The 14576-nt window shown below is 46.8% G+C and overlaps 1 protein-coding gene across 3 annotated transcripts in view; it reads left to right on the plus strand.

Moving 5' to 3' along the window:
- Nucleotides 1-2936: 2936 nt before the first annotated feature.
- MPPED2 (metallophosphoesterase domain containing 2) overlaps nt 2937-14576 on the plus strand; it is a 108779-nt gene continuing 97139 nt past the window's right edge. The window contains exons 1-2 of one of the 3 annotated variants that reach the window (XM_055814661.1): nt 2937-3220; nt 8032-8275. In XM_055814661.1, the coding sequence (XP_055670636.1) occupies nt 8148-8275 (128 nt within the window). In that variant the 5' untranslated portion in view covers nt 2937-3220; nt 8032-8147. Of the gene's footprint in view, nt 3221-4287; nt 4376-5223; nt 5276-8031; nt 8276-14576 lie in introns of those variants that run through there. The other 2 variants (XM_055814662.1, XM_005232628.4) reach the window with 2 other exon arrangements.

Consider the following 14576-nt stretch of genomic DNA (forward strand, 5'->3'; position numbering starts at 1 on the left):
TTCTTTCTGTGTAAAAGCTCACTCAAAAAAAAATCTTGTTATTTAAGGAACGAGTTCTCAGAGGTAGACTTTAAATGATACTTTCTTGTATTGCTTCACAGATGTTTAAGGAAGATTTTTCCCCAGGTAAAGAGCAAAGTGAGATGGGTATCCATGGTTCACTCTGGCCTATCCTATGTGTGTCTCAAAAGTTGTTAGCTCTGTCTTGTGCTTGGCAGAAGCTGGAGACGGTGGTACCTATGAAGCATGTTAGAGGTTACATAATAGATTTTGAAGAATCTGTGTGCTTTTCATGATACTGTAGTGTTTTATAATTTTTTTTACATCTGCTGCCTCTGTGCATTTGATGATACTCAGTTTGGATTTACAGAAGTGAAAAAACAAAGTCCAGCAAAAACTCTGAACATAACTAAGGTTTCATGTATAACACACACTTTTAACATTACGAATAGCCAGTATTAAAGTAAACAAAAGCTGCTTGTTCACTGTTTTGAATTTTACCCAACTAGAAAAATCAGTCCTGTGACACTCACAATAAACAGCTTGTTTACTTTTTAAGTTTTAAAATTTATCTCTGAGTTCCTCTTGGCAAGTGTGTACTAATAAATGCACATTCCAGCCAAATTAAAGACATTTTCCTTTTCTGTTTTTACAGACTTGCATTTTGATGCTGCTCTTGTGAATTAGAGAAGAAAGGCAACAAGATGCAACACTTTTCTTCACCAAATCCTTTAATCAATTTAAGAATTTTTTTTCCCCCTCCTTTTAGCAACTCCAGGGCCAGCACATTTCTAAAGTGGGTGCATCTTAGGAAAGCATACTGTTCTCGGGGAAACGGAAAACAAGTAGTTTGTAAAAAGGAAGAGTTTTATTATGTCCTTTTGACAGAAAATATTTTAGTTTGTCAAGTCCTATATTAAAAACAGTGCTCCCAGTGACTGTATCACAGCTTGGTGTTGTTGCTTCATACTAAGCAACAGCATTTAGTATTATGAGAAAGATGTGACCTTAGAATCAGGTCCCACTCTGGATTCGTATGAGCAAAACCCAAGCACCACGAATTCTCAGGCCATATGCCTCACGTAAGGACTAGTGAATTAGTTCAGTACTGGGACACCGGGGTAACGTCTGATTGTCTCTCACCATACCAGGTATCAGAGAGAAGGTCTTTGAGCTTTGTCGTTCCCAGTCCAGCCACCTACCCAGGCTTCTACCCTGTTTCTGTGCTCATTTTTGTAGTGCTGAGTGCTTGAGATGTATCACAAATACAGGAAAATTCCTTCTGCTGCAGCTGTGGAGAAGGGATGCAACAGGTTTGGGATCAAACTTGCTCCTCCTCACCTCCTCACCCCCCGCAAACCCCGCCACCACTTCCCCCCATATTTTTATATGGCAGTGGTACCAGTGAAGCTATCCTGTTCTCTTTGTGTACCCAGTGGCTCCTCTTGCTCCCTGCCTTGTTCCAGCAGGAACATTTGTGCAGTTACGAGGTAGGTTGGATGAGGAGACTGACCCACACCAAACCAGATGGTTTTTCCCTGGCGCTAACTGGATGGGTTTCCCGGGTGGGATTCCCTATTCCCACTCCAGGGCAAGTGCAGGGGCAGGAGCGGGGTAAGCGGGCTGAATGCTGGAGTGCGGGTTTTGCAGCTGTGTCACAGTAAGTTAGCTACAAATATTTGTGAAACTATGGCCTCAGACTCCATTCCAGGCAAAGATTCCCTGGGAAATGTTGCTTAGATTTGGTGAGGAGGACAACTCATCTGTGGGCCATTTTGTCTGAAACAGGAATTTTCCTTTGGTGGTTCCCAGTGCTTGCTTCTGTTAAGAGGGGAAATGACAATAGTAAAAAAAACCATCAGGCTGAAAGGTCTAATATCAAATCTGGAAAAAAAACTTATGCTGTTTAGCCTTTTTTTTCCCAGGTTATTTTCTAATTTGCCATGTTTTTAAACAGGGCAATCCATCCTAGCGGATTTTCGTCTGGCAATACTGGGGACCTTTCTCATTGTTTTCAACAACAAAGAAAAACCTGCCTGGTTGCCACCCATATCCAAAGGTTGCCCAGAGTCAAAATGACTTATTTAAACCATGTAGGGGACGGCTTACTCTAAGAGGCCTGTTAGGAGCTGAGCTTTGCTGTCAGCTCGATTGCTCTGAATTGTCGGGAATTTTTTCCTTTCCTTTTCTTTATTTCTCCCCATTGTAAGCACACGACCGTGGAAGTCCCCCCTTCCCTTTGCTGTCTCGAAAGTAAAAGCACAGCCACCTCGGAGCTTTACTTCGTTACTGCTCACTGCTGTGACACGACCGCTGCGGATTTTGGGGTGGGGGAGACAACGGCAACCTCCCTGATTTATTCCTCCCTATGGAAAAGCCCCCATTATCCTAAGGCGATGTTCACCCTCCAAGGCTGACCCTACAGCGCATTTTTCCGATGGCTGAGGTTAGCCTGCCTGCAGAAGGAGCAGAGCACCGCATGAAGAACTAAGGATGAAAGGTGTGGAAGATGGGAAAACCCGTTTGGGGGATTTTTTTTCCCCCAAAATTGTTGTTGTTTGTTTATTTTATTCTTTATTTCTGCAGGGGCAGAGCCGAGCAGCTCCGCGCGGTGCCGGGCCGGCGGTGTGCGAGGGGTGCGATGCCCGGCGGGGGGGAGTCCCGGCGGGCTCCCACACAGCCCCCCCCGCGCCCCGGGACTGTGGCAGCCGGCCCCCCCCCCCGCGGCCCCCGGCCCCCGGCAGAGCCGCTGCTCCCGCCGGCCTCTCCCGCCGGCTCGGTGGGGGGAGGCTGTGCCGCGCTTGGGAAATGCAGCAGCGATTCCTCCCTCCCTCCCTCCCTGCCCGGGGGGGTGAAGTGCGAGGCAGCGGGAGGAGCTGTGCCTCTCTGTGTGTGTGTGCATGTGTGTGTGTGTGCGTGTGTGTGTGTGAGTGTGTGTGTGTGCGCGCGTGTGTGCGTGTGCGAGCAGCGCTCCGTGGCCGCCGTGTTTCCTGGTGCCTGCTCCCTGACCCCAGTGGCAGCCCCGCTCACTGCACCGCGCCCGCCCCCGCCGCCGCCCCGCACCCGGAGCCGGAGCCGGAGCCAGGCCGCCGCCGGGCACCGCCGCGGGGTCGGGCGCAGGTTCTGCCCCGGCCGCGCCCCCGCAGCCCCATGGAGCGGCCCCGCTGCCCGCGCTGAAGGCATCCCCGAGCCGCCCGCCGCGGCAGCCGGCGGAGGGAAGGTGAGCGGCCCCGGGCCGGTGCCTGCGTGCGGGGGCGGGGGGCGGCGGGGGCAGCGGCGCACAAAGCGGCGGGTTAGAGGTGCCGTGTCATGGGCGAGCGGGGGGGCGGGCAACGCTCCGGCGCGGCGGGGCCAGCCTGCTGCGAACAATAATACGGATGGAACCGGCCGCCGGCGCTGCCCGCCTGCCCGGCGTGACCGCCCCGAGCCCGCTGGGTCGGGTCGGGTCGGTGCGGCGGCGCTTCCCCGCAGCCCGGGCGGCTGTTCCGGCGGCGCGGAGCCCGGCCGCCCTGCCCTGTCCCCCCAGGCCGTGCCCCGCTGCCCTCCGCCGCCGCCGCGCCTCTCGGCCGGGGCGGGGGGGGGACGGGCTGCGGCGCTGGCAGCGGCCTGGGGCCGGGAGGCGGCGCGCCGGCCCCGGGCTGGGGGTCGGGGCTTGGGGCGGCGCGGCGGGGCCGGGAGCGTAGGCCGGCGAGCATTGTGCTGGCTGGGGCCAGCGGACGGGCGGCAGCGCCGAGCGGCTGGCGGGGGGGGACGGGGCTGCCGGGGGCTCGGGGGGCACGCACACGCCGCAAAAGTACGGCGGGTAGGGCGGGTTTGCTTTGCCGCTCCCCGGCGGAGTTTCCCCCTCTGCCTTCAGCCGGCGGGAGAACCCGCGGTGGAGCCGCGATCCCGGAGGCCTCACGCACTTGGAAACCTCCCGAGGGCGGGGGCGAGGTGCGGGGGGCGGCGCGGTTGGCACCGCCGCGATCGAAAGCAGCGGGCACCCCCCAGCCCCCGCCGCGCTCCCCCGCGGAGTTTATTGCATCCCTCCCCCGAACACCCCCCCCCCCCGCCCCCAGACCCCGCTTCGGCTCGGCGGCGGCCGGGGCTCTGCGTGCGAGGGGAACTTTGTGCGCCATGGCACGTACCGCACCGCGGCGCAGAGCTGCCCCCGCCGCGGCGAGCGGCCCGGGGGGGCCAGGCAGGGGGCGCGGGGCGGGGGCTGCGGCACACGCCGGGACGGGGCCGCGCCGGAGCCATTGGCCACCCAGAGCCATCAATCACGGGGTGGTGGTGGGGGGGGGGGGGGGGGGGGAGCGACGAGCCCGGGGCCCCGCGGGGCCGCGGCCGGGGCGGCCCGGGAGCCGGCGACGGCGGGGAGCGGCCGGGAGCCCAGGTACCGCGGGGCGGCGGCGTGGGGGGCCGTGGTCCGCACCCCCCTTGCCCCCCCCCCCCCCGCCGGTGCCTTCTCGGGCGGGGGGCGGTGGGTGCCCGCGCTCCGGGGGGTTGCGGGGGCTGGTGCCGCACGGTGCCGGGATAGCGGCTGTATCCGCGGGAGGTGCTGACACGGGGTTAACCCTTTCGGCCGGCCGCCTTTCAAAAGCGGCTTTTCTAGCGCCAGAGCCGCCGGCAGGCACATTTTTGAAATTCAGATGAGGGAGGCGTAAATATTTTATGGGGGAAAGGCTCTCGGCGTGCCTGCGGGGCGGGCGGCGCGCCGGGAGACGGCACCGGTGACTTCTCTGCGCATCCTGGGCGATAGTTTTTTTGACCCGGCGGTACCATGCGGCTTTAAAATGTAGCTGCGCCTAAGTCCGTGCCAGCCCTTTTCTGAAAAAGTGCCGGTTTGTACCTGGAGACCTGGGCCGACGCGTACAATAACGCATCCGCGCATACCCGCGCATCCCTGCATCCCCCCGCATCCCGGCGCGCCTCCGCGCTGGGGCAGGGCTCTTCGCCCAGGGTAGCAGCTATGGCTGGGGGGGGTCGCAGCCTGCTAAAGAAAGAAACAGTCCTCATTTCGCTGTTTATGACTTAAAACCGGTGGGGAAGGTGCTGCACGTTGTTTTACTTGACAGATCTGAAAAATAATGCAACTTTTAGTCTTTTGTACTCGCCTCCTGTCTGTAATCTTCAAAGAGTGGTTGCAGGTGGAGGAAGGACGGCGGTGATTCAAAGTAGCCTTTTTATTTTTGGTTTTTTTTTCATCTTGGGCCTAAAATAAATTTGTTCTTAAAGTTTCGAAGCGTTCAGCTCCTTTTTGATATTTTCTTCAGAGAAGTTCACAGTAAAGAAGGTAATAATTAGTTCTTAGGTAATAATTACTTCTGGTAGGTGAGCTGTAGTACTCTGTGGAGCATTAAATGGAAATTAGAGAATTGACACAGAAGCCAGCTTCAGATTTTACTTTTTTTTTTTTTTTTTCCTTTCCTCTCTCTCCAATCCGGCATTTGTTGTTGAATTTCATTTTAAAAGGATACTTTGTTCGGCTTTGTCTTAATTTAAATATAGAGATTTATTTTTAAGATTAAAGATTGGAACGATGGGAAGCAATTGCATCTTATATACTTGCAGTCTTACTGAAAGTCAACTTTAAAGTATTTAATACAGCTATTCAAGTATCCTCTTATAATTTGTTTTATGCCAGTTAGTTGTAATTTCTTTCTGTAACATGGATTGTTATAAACCTTGTAAAAAATGCTTATTATCTTTATGTATAATTCACTCTCATGAACAAATTGGATTTTTCTTCCATGAGTGAAATTTAATGTTCTGACCTTTCTGATTCTAGATTACTGAAAATAGTGTGATTTAGCTTTTCTGAAAGCCCAAGCATATTTTTGTTGTTGGTTTACTGTGTTGTTTTATATTGTAGCTTTTAATTGGGGAAAAAATAACATTAGACATGTAATTTTTACGCTACTACTTAATTTATGCAGACGCTGAAGTTCTTGCTGTGTAAAAGAAAAACTTCGTTGTGTTTGTTTTTTTTTTTCCTGGGAGCTTTGATGGCTAGCATTTTTGTTAATGACAGTCATTTCTCTAACAGGAAGATGTTTTCATTTGTATTTACTTTTCAGTGCAGGGCAATTATGTTGCTCTGTGTTGCACACTCTTGGTAGTTTCTATCTCAAAAGAATTACAGTACTTGGAACAGGACTGCAATTTGAAGCAGGTGTTGTGTTTTACTGTTATGCAAAATAACACTAAAATATAATTGTAAGGGAAATTAAGGAAACAGCTGCAGACTTGGTATGGTAACCGCTACATTATGATTCCTGAGCAGTTGTTGCACGCATCTTACACATCACTTCTAACACAGCAAAGGTTTGGTTTAGTAAAGCTCACCTTGCTGATTTTCACTCCTGAAACTTGTGCTTATTATGAGAGGGGGTTAGTGCAAAGACCGGACCATAACCTTAGTTAAGGATGTGTACTATCTCACTAGTGACTCAGTTTTTAAATGGGAACTTTATGGTTTAGTTTCTTTTTTTCCCCTTTTCGTTTTTATCTTTTTTTTCCCTCCAGTACTAAAGATGATGAAGGATAGAACCCAATTACTGGAATGAAGGTTGCAGAATGTCTTAACCCAACTAACATATGGAAGCGTACATAGGCCTGAGGTTGTAAAATAGTAAAATAAATGGCCTATAGCAGGCCATCTGCCATTTGCGGGGCATTTTTATCATGCTTCATGCCAAACTGGAAATTAGTCTTTGTATTAAAAATATATTTTGAATACAAATCAAAGATTCCAAATGTTTAACGTTACACATGGCAAACACATTTTGATCTGGGAGCTAAGAGAAGTCCAGGATGATCACACTAGAAAAATACTGCTTAGCTTGATGCTCAGGGCTCTCAAGTCATGCTCTTGTCTTTCCTATCTCTTTGTCTGCCCAGCAAGCACTGATTTATTTTTGTAAATTACACACCAGATATGAAAAATCCACTATTGCATGTGGCAAGTAAGTGGGGGCGGGGCGGGAAATCAACTGATGGGAAGTGTCATGATTTCATGGAAGTCCTTTCAGCTAGGGTGGTGTGTGCCAGTTGAGGGTCTGCCTCATGGACAGGGCTTTTAGGGAGTTGCTCATCTTTAAGGTATTCTTCAAACATCAGCTGATGAATTTTCACAGTCCCTCTGAAAGGAAGGCAGCTGAGGTATCCCCAGTTTATTGATTGAAGAAATTGAAGCACAGATTCTGTGCAGGGAACTCAACAGGGATGGGGTTTGGGAAGTTTCTGGCTATTTGGGCTTACACTCGTATTATAGGACGCTTCCAGTCTTAATGCAAAATATGTCTAAGAGCACTTTGAAGAAGCGAAAGATAGGGATGCATAGAGAGGGAAGAGCATATTTCTTTCATCTTATGCAGAAATATTTATGCATAACATCGCACTTAAATGTCAGATAAATCATTACTGTCAGGTGATGAATCCAAACCAATTTCATTGCTAGTGCACTAGAACATGAGTGTTCTATTACTGTTGTCTAGACACTAGCCTTTCTCAGGACAGATAAAGACTTTGATTCAGAGGTATGTGGGTCTACCTTTTGCTATGCAATTGGTGAAATTCTCTGGTTTGCATCAGTTTCTCTTAAGTCTCTCAGATGTAACTTATTTTGTAAAGCTAAAACAGGGCCTTAGAAACAAGTGTGGGTATTTGTAGAAAGCCATTTGTCCATCAGGAAATGGGGTTCCCTTGTTAATTTTCATGGTGGCAATTAGCACAAGATGTTATTTAAAATAAAGAATAGTGAATGTGGAATATTTAATGGGAGCTTTCAACACAGTTTTCCTCCCACCCTTAAAGATAAAGCCTTCCTTACTTTCAGCATTTATCCTTTGGATGTATTTAATGGTGATGGAGTTAAATGATGAGGAAATTTTAAAAAAGAGTGAATAGTAAAGCTTAGAGAGTTGGGTGATGGGTACATCAAAAATAGATCTTTGAATGGAAAGCAGGGGAGGATGAAGCAATATGTCCGTGTATATTTACATCTCTTTTGAATTTATAGCAGCGTGTGCTGTCTTTCTTTCCTGGCAGAGGTCGGCGGAGTTGATGAGGAGCTGCTGGGAGCTGGGAGCCACCTGGGACACGATGCCCTACCCTGCTCCTGGCCTTGGGAAGCTGTGAGCTGCTCATGTCCATAAGGAGGAAGGATGGCTCATGGAATTCCTTCACAAGGCAAAGTTACCATAACGGTGGATGAGTACAGCTCCAACCCAACGCAGGCGTTTACGCACTACAACATCAATCAGAGCAGGTTCCAGCCTCCGCATGTGCATATGTGAGTATCCCTGACACTGCCTGCCTGTGTGCCTGCTGTGTGCCTGCCTTCGCCCTTGCATCGGGAGCTGCTGCTGCCCGACTGGGTTGAAAACTGGAAAAATTGGTTAGTCACCTTAGCTAAATAGGTAAAAAGGTTATTCACTTTTCTAACGTGGTGTGTTTGAGAAGCCACTGCTCCATCATCTCCTGGAGATAACTCTGCTGCCAGGGACTCCAAGCACCTTGCCCCAGAGGGGACTAACTGGGTGCATTTTTCTGCCACTCCTCACTCTGCAGATCTCACTTTGACTCGCCTGAGGGACCCATGGCTTTAAAATTTAAGCTCCCTTCCCCCAGCCTTTACACTCAGCTGCGAAATAGGGCTAATTGGGACTAATTGTCCCCCCTGATCACTGAATCCTTTGTCCTCCTGGTTTCGAGTGGAACGTGTGCCGCATGCTGCATTCCACTCGCAACCTGCTGCACAAAGGGCTCGGGGGGGGGTGGGTGGGTGGGTGGGGGGGGCTGCCCGGTGGTGCCTCCCCAGAAATACAAAACCCACGACCCTGGCCCGGGCTTAAACCAACAAAAAGCATGGGAAGTGGGGAGCTGAAGGCTTCCTACCTCACCTTGTTATTCCTGGGTATTGTATGACCCGCAGGACCATTCCTCTGCAGGGTCCCCAGGCACAATGGTCTGCATCAGAGCTAAGTACCAGTTTTAACTGAATTTCCTTCCCATTGTTTAGTTAGGTTTGATCTTTATCGGTTATTTCTCTGAAGGTTCTTTTTTTTCCTTCTCACATTAATAGACTGAAAAGCACGTGAAACTAAAACAAAGACGACATCTCTCGACCTCCTGCTGCCATTGTTAGGCAGGGTTTTGAACGATGCCACACTATTGAATTTGATAAGGATTTTGCATAATAAGGAGGGGAAAGTTGTATGGGGCTTCATTGCATTTTTGTTATGTAGAAGCCTGCCGGAAGAGTCACAATGTAGGAGTTCAGCACCTTCTAATAGGATTTCCTGTGGTTACAACCTTCCTAAAGGCAACTTTAGGAGGGATGCTGAAGAGTTGTCTGTCCTGCCTGTAACTTTTCAAGGTGGAAAAAGTTTTCCTTAATTACATTTATTACTACAACGGTGATGTAATTCTTCTTTTAGAAACAGTTCCATTTCTTGATGCACTTTTCAGATCTTTTGTCAGCAAATTTGTGCTGCGTGTTTGGTGCTCCAGACTGCACTTCTGACTGACCTTATGTACAAATTCTATGTAGAGAATGAATTCAGAACAAACAAAAGAAATGTAGAAAGCAGTTTTGAAGAATGCATTATAATCGACATTGATGTCAGTGGGAGCTGGTTTGAGGACCAGCTGAGTGTGGTGTTCAGCATTGTAAAAATTGCTCGTGCTTTGTTTCAAAAGCTTGCAAACAATTTATACAGCTACTACTCTAATAATTTGCATCTCTCTTAAACGATACTGACTTGACAGATGTCTTAAAAGAGATTTTACTTGTTTGGAGAAGTTGTGTAATTGGAATAAATACTGAAGCTGTAAAGTAGAACATAGTGATGGTATTTTAAAAGATTTTTAACTGAACTGCTGCAGCTTTCTTAAAATCAGTAAATTGGTTTCAAGGAAGGGTGCGGCATACTAGAAGGGAGATCAAAATTTAGAGAAATTGGACAGGGATTAGTCTTGGGTTCACAATGGGAGCAAAGACAACAGCGTTGTGGTTCAGGAGGTGAGTTCAGGTTTAGGTCTGCGTTGCAAATGATGGGATTTAGAAAACCTGTTGAGTTAAAAATGCCAGGATCCTAGCAGCAGGTCTCTAGAGTTGTGGGAAGAGGAAAGCAAGGAAAGGGCAGCTGTGAGTGTGGGTTTGTGTGATGGTAAGAACGGTATTTATGGGGAGGAGAGGCTAGACTGTGTGGTAGCTTCAGAAGGCATCCTTATTTGTCTTCCCAATGTTTTGTAATGGAGGCGTTGTGCATATTTCTGAAAGAGGATGTCATCAAGCGAGAAACCCGAACAGAGAATCGGTGAAAGCAGTATTAACAAAGAAACCATGATCTTTTTACCCTGTTGTATCTTTGCTAGTGCCACATTGCGGCAGCTGCCAGTATTGTTTGATTTGACTTCATTTTACAGTCTGCTTTTCTTTTTTTGCGGTCTTGAAGTAATGCATGCAGCTTGGTTTTTCCAAGGGGGAGTTTGAGGAGGTTTTATTCTTCTGTAGTGAAAAAAAAAAAAATTGAAAAAATCATTGGATGATGGGAAATGAATAAAGCAACACGGTAACTGAGTGTTATGACATGTATGCGAATAGCAGGGCAATGTATTGTTACAGGGCCCTGCTGCTAACCATAAATCTGTAGCTTGAGTGTAGCTTAAGGACAATGTTCCTTCCTGAAGGAAGTAATATTTTTTAATAAGTAATTTCTTTATGGATATGCATCTCCATGTGCAAAGGTGAGAAATGGATTCTTGGTGTACACGGAGCTGTTTTCTGGTTCTCGTATCTTTTGGCCCCAACCCTCACCTTGGAGTGAATGGAGAGGCTGTGGAACACCATCAGCGTAAATCGGGCGGTGAAGGTACTCCTGCTGTTACTCTGCCTGTTCTGTGGGACATGTGTCCTGTGCTTTTTCTCTGGCTTTTATTTACTGCCTTTCACACGAGTGTCATGTAGTTTGATCAGCAGGGATACAGTTCTCTTTTATCATCTATGTATTTTTACACCAGCGCTTCTTAGTGGATCCGTTTAAGCATAGTATCAGGTAAATAACAGTGTATTAACGCTGGCTTTGCTTGGGCTGGCTGTGACAGCAGTTTTGTCAGTTACTTAAGCTCTGGTATAGTATGGCTTTTGAATCAGTCTGTCCAGTCTTTGTATTTTATTTCTCAACTAATTAATGTTTGAACAAGTGTTCTGAAGACAATTTTTACTGTACGATTATTTTGGATAAAGGGATATCAGGTTAAATATTTTGTCATCCTGAAGCAGCGCTCCCACCCACAGGTTTCACTTAATTTTCTGAAGATGTTGTACAGTGTTTGCATCTGAATGCTTTGTTCAAGTCGTGTTTACTTTCATTTAGTTTTAATTAACTGCATCACCATAGTTCCTTGCTTTAAAGGGCAGTTGCAAAACAATAACAATTATAATATGCCTCCCTTTGATTATTATTGTTCTGAAAGTATTGATACTTTCCCATTTTTTTTGTTAAGAATTGTGGCTGCAAGAGGCAAATGTTGCTTGCCTCTTTGGTGTAGTGAGTGCTGCCAGATATTACAAGGTGGTTTGTTTTTTTTTTTTTTAAAAAAAAAGGGGCGGAGGGCAGGGGAAGAAAAAGCTTTCAGGCTGGTTTAGACCTTTGAGATGTTTGGTATGAGGCTACAGTCAGTGGTGGCAGCGATGCCCACGAGCAGTGGCAGAATGCAGCCCTGGGGATGGGGTGGCAGGCGCTGGAGGAGCTGGCACACCGGGCAGGTGTGTTGTGCTGGCAGCTGCAGGAGGCTTCACCCTGTCAAATTCAGTAGGCTTTAATTCAGTAGTAGGAGAGTAAGAAAGATAGAGGCTTCTGTAGCAGAGCAAAAGTCTTCTAAATGAGGTTATTCATACCTGGAGATACATTGAACAATCTGTAACTATATAATTTTACTGCCTTTTCTGTACTGGATTAATTCCCCATGTGAATATTCTTATTCTAAAACAACGAGTATAAACAGAATGTTATATTAGTAGAAATATATATATGTAGTTGAATAAAGTATTTAAATGTATGAGTGTGTGTAAATGTGTATATATAATAATAATAGTAATATAAAAATATAGCTGTATAATCACAGAAGAAAAAACTTTCAACTGTGATAAAGCCTTAAATTGTTACAACCTGGAGAACTTAAAAGACTACTAACCTTGAAAAACAGAATCTTGCCTATTTTTTTCTTTTCTTGGGGAAACCGTTCTGCATTTAATGAGCTTTATAAACTGCCACTGAGATTGGTGGGAAGTCATGCATTTGATTTGTAATATTACCAACTTTTGTTTCCTATAAGGTGTGGGATATTTAGGGGGAAAGAGTTGGCATTAATAGAATATCGACTTATTTGACGTTTACAGAACAGTGGAGTTCGTACCTGTGGTGATACTGGTTGAGAGAATACAGAGGTTCAGCCTTCAGTTAGCTGTCCCATGTGTGACTAGGCAGACTGCTTCAGTTGGTGCTGGTACAATAGAGGATCACAGTTTTGGTGGAAATTGTTGCTCTGTCCATTAATAACACTTCCTACAAAAGCATACATAGCTCATGACCACCTAAGCACCTTTTCACTACTGCTTTTTCTAAATAACTAAAAAAAACCCAGTACTCTTTGATACAGTCAAGGTACAATTAAGCTGTAATTGTGAAAACAGAAGTACGTGGAATGAACATGTCTAAAACTTGAGCCTAACTTTTGGACACAGGGATTTTTATTGGCGTCATGGCTCACAGCTTATGTTGGTGCAATTTTCGTCTCTCTTCCTTGCTGGTCCCTCAGTGGCATGGGTGGCTGCTGAAAGGCAGGAGTTTACAACCTGATGCATTAAGTAAAAGAAACCTGTCTTAGGGCAAGAGCAGGAGCCCTTCAGCAGCTGCCCCAAAGCAGCTGAGAGAATCCTTACAGCTCTCCCAAAATAAATAGTCTCCACTCAAGAAGAGGGCTGTTAACTCATTGCATTTTCTGATGCTCTTGCCATAGAACAACAGAAACCAAGTTGCAAAGATGCTAATTTTAATGGTCATTAAGAAAACTGACTTACTGGAGCATGTGCATGGGTGTATGTCTGTGTGAGTCAAGATCTGTACTGATCTTAAGGATACTACGTTATTTCAGGTTACTTACTTTGCAAAAATCAAAGCATAATGCAAGTTCTAAACTTAAATTTACATGTAAATTTACATGTAAAATGAGAATAAAAACATTTTCATGAGGATACACTTAAAGGCTTTTGAGGTGTTGGAGTGGAGCATGCTGAAAGTGAGGTGTTCATACAGACTTCATATAAAGCTGAGGGATTGCAGTTTTGTAATTAAAACTCAAATTTGGGCTCTTTGTATTGTGTTTATGCAGTGTAGTCATAATATGCTAAGCTCTCTTGAAAAACTGATTGTTTCTGACCTCTCTTTTTGTCATTGTGAAAAGGAATAGTATCAACTTACCTTTTAAAAAATGTTCTGACATACCTGAAGGCTGATGCTTAAAAGTGCCGGTATTATTACAAATGTAGGATAGGTTTAAATTCATTTTTTGTCACCATTGCTCTGTTGGTTCCTATATTTGCATGTTGTCCTGTCCTAAGATGGAAGCCAGGTCTGGTTTAAGTTGGTGATAACCCCCTTTACCTCTGGTGCTAGTGGGAGCAGGCTGCCAGAAATCCACCAGCGCCTCAGTGCGAGGCATCAGCCTTGTGCGAGTACTACTCCTCCTAGACGTAAAAAGCTGGGATTGTAGGTTACTCGCAGGTCTGGAAGGGGGGATGTTCTTTGATACTCAGTGCTGAGCCTGCTGCTCCCCAGCAGCTAGCTCAGCCCCGGTGCCGCATGCTCTGCCACCTCCCCAGTGATGCTGGCAGAGCCCTTTGTGGGGCTGCTGTAGGTACCACTGAAATGGTTAAACACATCTGTTGGGTGGTGTGGGTGGGTGGTTTCCCCAGTGAGCTACTTTCAGTGATCTCTTTCTTGGTGTAGCCTCACCAGTAGTGGGTTACGGGGTGGCCAGCACAGGTGGGAGGGTGGGGATCTGACAACAGGCAAGGACTGGAGGGGATGGACATGTCTTCACCTTACTTCTTCATCGATGAAATTCTGCTGTTACAACACCTTGTAGAGTCAGCCTGGCCCCTGTTGGTAAAGCCTGAGGGGGAGAAGGAAGGAAAATTGTTTGTGTTTTATGCGCATGTATGTTCATGTTCTTTTATGTGGCGTTAAACCTGAAAAGAAGCCTTCAGGTAATGAGCATTTTAATTATAAGACCCTATTTCAGTAGCTGAGCACTATAAATAGAAATTTTCATTACATGATCGGATTCTACATTTATAGCATTACCTATGCAATTCATTTAGCGGTCAGTCATACTGAGTGACAGTTTACTTATGTTTTCACGTCTATGTACAATATACAGTGTGTTCTTACCTTACGGGAAGTGCGTGATGTGATCTGACCAGGAATCCTTTATGCAGCAGCGGTCCCTACCACTGCCCCTTGTGCTATAGGGAGACTGCTCACCAAGGCAGTTTTTGCTATGAAGTAGTTAGGAAAAAAAAATAA

This window comes from Falco peregrinus, chromosome 9 (genome assembly GCF_023634155.1).
Source record: "Falco peregrinus isolate bFalPer1 chromosome 9, bFalPer1.pri, whole genome shotgun sequence".
NCBI classification, from domain to species: Eukaryota; Metazoa; Chordata; class Aves; order Falconiformes; family Falconidae; genus Falco; species Falco peregrinus.